We start from the raw sequence: 5,000 nt of genomic DNA on the forward strand, positions 1-5,000 counted from the left end.
ATTTAACTTGTTGGACAAAACCTTGCATACTATTAAATTATGTATCTCTGATATGGATATTCTTCTCTAACACCATCGTTCAAGTAGCTCACTGGCGATGATGTATTGTATAAGAATTTTGAAATTTCTGACCATCCTCTGCATTCATATCTTCCTAAACAATACCATTCACTACACACTGTAAGGTCTGTGTATATTCTACTAGTCTTACCGTTTCTTTTATAAGGTTCAATGCTACACAGTATTCGAGGTTTCATTCCAGGTGTGATCATATTATGGGATGATCCTATTAAAGAGTTCAATCAGTGGAACTTCAGAAGTTTAAACGGTCTTAGTATGGTTTTGTAGAGCAGGTTGACATAAGTCCCGTTTCATAGCTTGTTACGTAGCTTTTCCACTTTATTTGAATATATTTATTCTATTATTTAGAGTGTATACTTTATATCTGGGCTACTTTCCCTGTTTGGGCCTTTGAACATGTAGCATTTTGCTATCCTTGGAGTAGACCCCCTTTAATGCATATTTGGGTAAAAGTGGTTATTAAGACCTTTAGAAATCTTCTCCAAAAGTTTTTAAAATGTTCTTTCTACTATTTCATTCCATTGGAATTATATACTATCACACAAATAGTACATACTTCAAGTTGAGACAGATGATTAGATTGATAATTTTCTCTTTGTACATGAAAATAATGTATATTCTGTACAGAAGTTGTTATAGGGAACAGTGTAAATTCGCTCCAATTGACAGTTTCTTCTGTTTTCTTGAGGTTATATCACAACATTCAGGAATTACCTTGCTTATCCTAAGTTATATATCTAGCTTTAAAAGCACTGTGCAATAAAAGGATAGAATTGGTTAACAAAAGATTATATATAAAAAAACACAGAGAAATGAACTCTAACCACTCTTACTTTCATCTCACTAACGTAAGAGGTCCCTTTCCTCGTTGATAAATAGTACCCAGCTGACGTGATGGCTTCACTTAAGGAATGAAAAGGTTGCTGATCAGGAACAACAGCAAGCTGAGATGTTAGGCAAGCCGTGTATGATGCATACAGTAACACAGATCCTACCCAGAAGAAAAAGAGGATGACACGGCCCCTGAAGTAGCTGGGTACAACTGCACAGCCTTTTGGGGACAACAGAGAAGTATTGCTTAGTTTGAAAGAAAATTCAGGATGCCATGATTAAACACTATATTAATGCATCAAACAAATATAAAACCTCATTGCAATGTTCTAGATTATCAAAGCCTCGAAGTCTAGGCTCAAGAGATATAGTAAGTTTTTATCAAATTAGATATGTCATATCTTACCTTGCTGGGCAAGGGCACCAATGAAGTAGAAGAGATAATTGTAGATGGTTATGTCATCATCTGATTCTGCCACTTTAGCAATTCCAATGCTCATAACTAACCATAAGGCTATAAGACTTATCCACACTGACCTGCACAGAGAAAGGTTTTTACCAATAACATTCCACTTAATACTCAACATTGATAAACAGAGTTATTTGATAGAGTTTGAATGTTGAATCTGCTTCACCTGCTGTATCATAAAAGCTTTTGCCATACAATATGGTATTAATAGCATTTGTAAGTGTGTTAGTCTCTATAATTGTGAATTACTAATGCTTATTCCATTTCATCAGCAGTTGTTACACATTGTAACCTTATGTGGACCATAGTTAGATTTTTTAATAAACCCCCAACAGTCTCATAAACTAATCCCCAACAGCTTTTGCTTAGAATGGATTTCCATAATTGATTTAAGGTGGCTTTGCCATTTAACATTACTCAAAATACACTAGTGTAATAAACAATACTCTAAATACACTAGTGTAATAAACAATACTCTAAATACACTAGTGTAATAAACAATACTCTAAATACACTAGTGTAATAAACAATACTCTAAATTCACTAGTGTAATAAACAATACTCTAAATACACTAGTGTAATCCTGACGTAGAGGAAGATTTTATATCTAGTGTTCACATGCTATCTCACTTATTCTACGTTTAAAATTAGATCTTCAAGACACTATAGAAGGAGTCATGTTTGTAAAATTAACTGTCAGTTCATGTTAAAAGTACTGTATTGTATTTTAGTAAAATAAGAAAAAAGGAATATTACATTTACCTACCAATGGAATCCTTCGATGTAGGTACCCCAGTCCATTGGGTCATGGTCTACGTGGTTCAGGATGACCATCCTGACAGTGTCATGGTCAACAGCAGGTGAGAAATCCATCACCGATAACCTAGGTATGGTTAAGCTCAGTGGACTGACAGCTACGTCAGCTTTCTAGTGAAAAATACAAATAAAGCTGTTTTTCTAAATGCTTCTTAGATAGGCTAAATACATGTTCATAAAGTATGAGTTGATAATTGGCCAAAAAATGAGACGAGATATACGTAAGATATAATTACCAAAACGGCCTTCTTATATAGAGATGATAAGACCGTTTTTCTTTCTTTTAATATTACTATTACTTGTTTAGGACTTCAATAAGGAAAGAATCTGCTGTAAGATGCTCCATTAAAACACACAAGTTTTGCATCTAGTCATTTGTAATGTCCCAAAGAATTGTTAATAAGACATTTTGTGCATTTTCATGTGCTCAATCATGTGAGGATGTTGATGACATATTTAATTAATTTCATCATACTCGCATCTAACACTTCTTGCTTGTTATCCCTTGCCAACGTTTTAGCATACATCCTAGAGTGAATAGGCCCATGTGTAAACTTCCGCCCAAGTTTAGGAATTTTTATATTTCTGGAAAGCTTTGCTTGCTTGCATGTTAAAGATAAAGGCGCCATTGATCTGCATTGTTCAATTTAAGAGATTGAATTACTATTGATATTGACATTGTCTATGCTGACAGGAACCTTGAAAAGAAGCCTTCAATCTTAAGAGAAATGAACACCTTTGATTAGGAAAGCGACCTGTATCAAGCCACTGTATAAAGGACTCATGATCTGATTTATAATGTCATTTTTGGTAACCGTATCTTTTCAGATAGTACTATGAGAAATTCACAATCAATCGTACTTCATACGTAGGTGGCTCTTAATAACAAATATGACAAGTTTATTGGTACAGTGAATCATAGATCTTAGCAAATTATTAAAATTACAATCATGGATATATATCAGAATTAAATTAAGCTGGAGTAGCCAAGTAATTAGTCAGTTTGAATTTGATAAGATTGAAAAGGATGGTAAACTGCAGACAAAATTCATAAAGGTCAAATGTGTCTGGTTTCAGTTCCTGTGTCATCTGAAGAGAAATCTTAGAAAAGTCTGTGTAAAGTAATACCATTCCCACTGGCAACAAGTATCTCGGTGTGGCTTCCTCCTCTACCTTGTCCCATTATTGTTCAAGTGTCTTCCACAGTTTCCTAGTGGTCATCAATCCTTCTGTTTCTTAGCACTAGAAGGTTCTAATGTTATTCGATGATGTTTGAATTTTCCTGAAGGTTACCCATTCCAGTAGACCCACTTGTTAAATCTAATGTTGTTGAACATATGTTATGAATATCAAGGTGGTGCTCATGCTATTACTGTCAGCAATATATGTAGTGTGGAATAATTAGAATTGTACGTAGCGAAAAGAAAGGTCTATTTTACTAGACACATAGGTTAGGTAAAGCTTAGAAAGAAATATACTCTAAAGATAAGTCTATTAAGGTAGTCATTTTCTTAATACGCTTCCCCACATCGAATTTTTGGATGAAATTGTACCAATATAAATACTCGTAGAATATATTTTGTTTCAACTAACGACGCAAAATTGTTCCACATAAGAGACACTTTGTCGGAAGTATATTAGTCTCATCAATAGCCAATACCTTTCTGTCCAAGAGCCCCACCAATCCCGTCCAGGTACCATTGTCCAATTGTAATCCATGCTCATTGTCTGGAGACTGGATCCATTCAAGGCTTGACATTTTGTAGAGGGATGCAAGGCAAGAAAAGGAATCCGTTATATAGATTATAGATTAATTAATGGAAAGTTTATAGATATTGTATATATGCATGTATGTTTTATTTATATATGTTTTATATATATCTATGTATATATATATATATATATATATATATATATATATATATATATGTGTGTGTGTGTGTATATATATGTATATATAGGCCTATATATATATATATATATATATATATATATATATATATATATATATATATATATATATATTATATATATATATATATATATATATATTTATATATATATATATATATATATATATATATATATATATATATATATATATATATTTTTTTTTTTATTAATGGATGTATATGTATTTATGTATGTTTATATTAGTGTGTTTATATACATATATATTTATATACATATATAGCCTACATACCTAAGTAGGTTATTATTCTTTTTCTTGTCAATGATATTGTTCAAAGCGAAATAGAGTAGTTCCATCTTGATATATTTCTATTTCCGAGATGAATTTATACAAACTTATTAATTTCTTACTCATAAATTTAATGCTAATGTATAAACGAAAATCATAAATTTATTTTTAACCCTGTAATTTGATTACACAGTCAGTGGAAAATAAATAATAATATTGAAAGGTATTATAAGGTATTTCAATATGTAAGATTTCTACCGTAAACCAAAATACTAACCTAAAATTCAGCTGCTGTGACAAAACAATCATGAGTTCGGCAAGAAATCCGGTTACGTGCAGTGTCCCATTCACTTTAGATATTATGACGTGAGGCTCGCTCTTTGCAAGTGGTACGTGAAAGAAAACGGTATTGGTTAGCTTATCAAATGGCATAAACTATTCTAAATAAATACCTGTTATTTGATGTCGAATCTTTCGTTATACCTTGGCGTTGTTAGCCACATATTTCATAGTTTACTAATTCATCTAGATCCACAAATAATGATGAAGGAATAATTAGATAGCCTACAACATAAATTAGTAGAATTTGGATTATCACATAAT

General features: G+C 32.0%; 1 protein-coding gene across 1 annotated transcript in view; it reads right to left on the reverse strand.

Annotated features, from left to right (window-relative positions):
* LOC137634398 (glutamate receptor 2-like) overlaps positions 1 to 5,000 on the reverse strand; it is an 8,640-nt gene that overhangs the window by 2,003 nt on the left and 1,637 nt on the right. The window contains exons 4-6 of the mRNA XM_068366794.1: positions 2,148 to 2,308; positions 1,319 to 1,449; positions 915 to 1,132 (exon numbers count right to left, since the gene is read on the reverse strand). Coding sequence (XP_068222895.1) covers positions 915 to 1,132; positions 1,319 to 1,449; positions 2,148 to 2,308 — 510 coding nt within the window. The remainder of the gene's footprint in view (positions 1 to 914; positions 1,133 to 1,318; positions 1,450 to 2,147; positions 2,309 to 5,000) is intronic.

This window comes from Palaemon carinicauda, chromosome 44, assembly GCF_036898095.1.
Source record: "Palaemon carinicauda isolate YSFRI2023 chromosome 44, ASM3689809v2, whole genome shotgun sequence".
Lineage (NCBI taxonomy): Eukaryota > Metazoa > Arthropoda > Malacostraca > Decapoda > Palaemonidae > Palaemon > Palaemon carinicauda.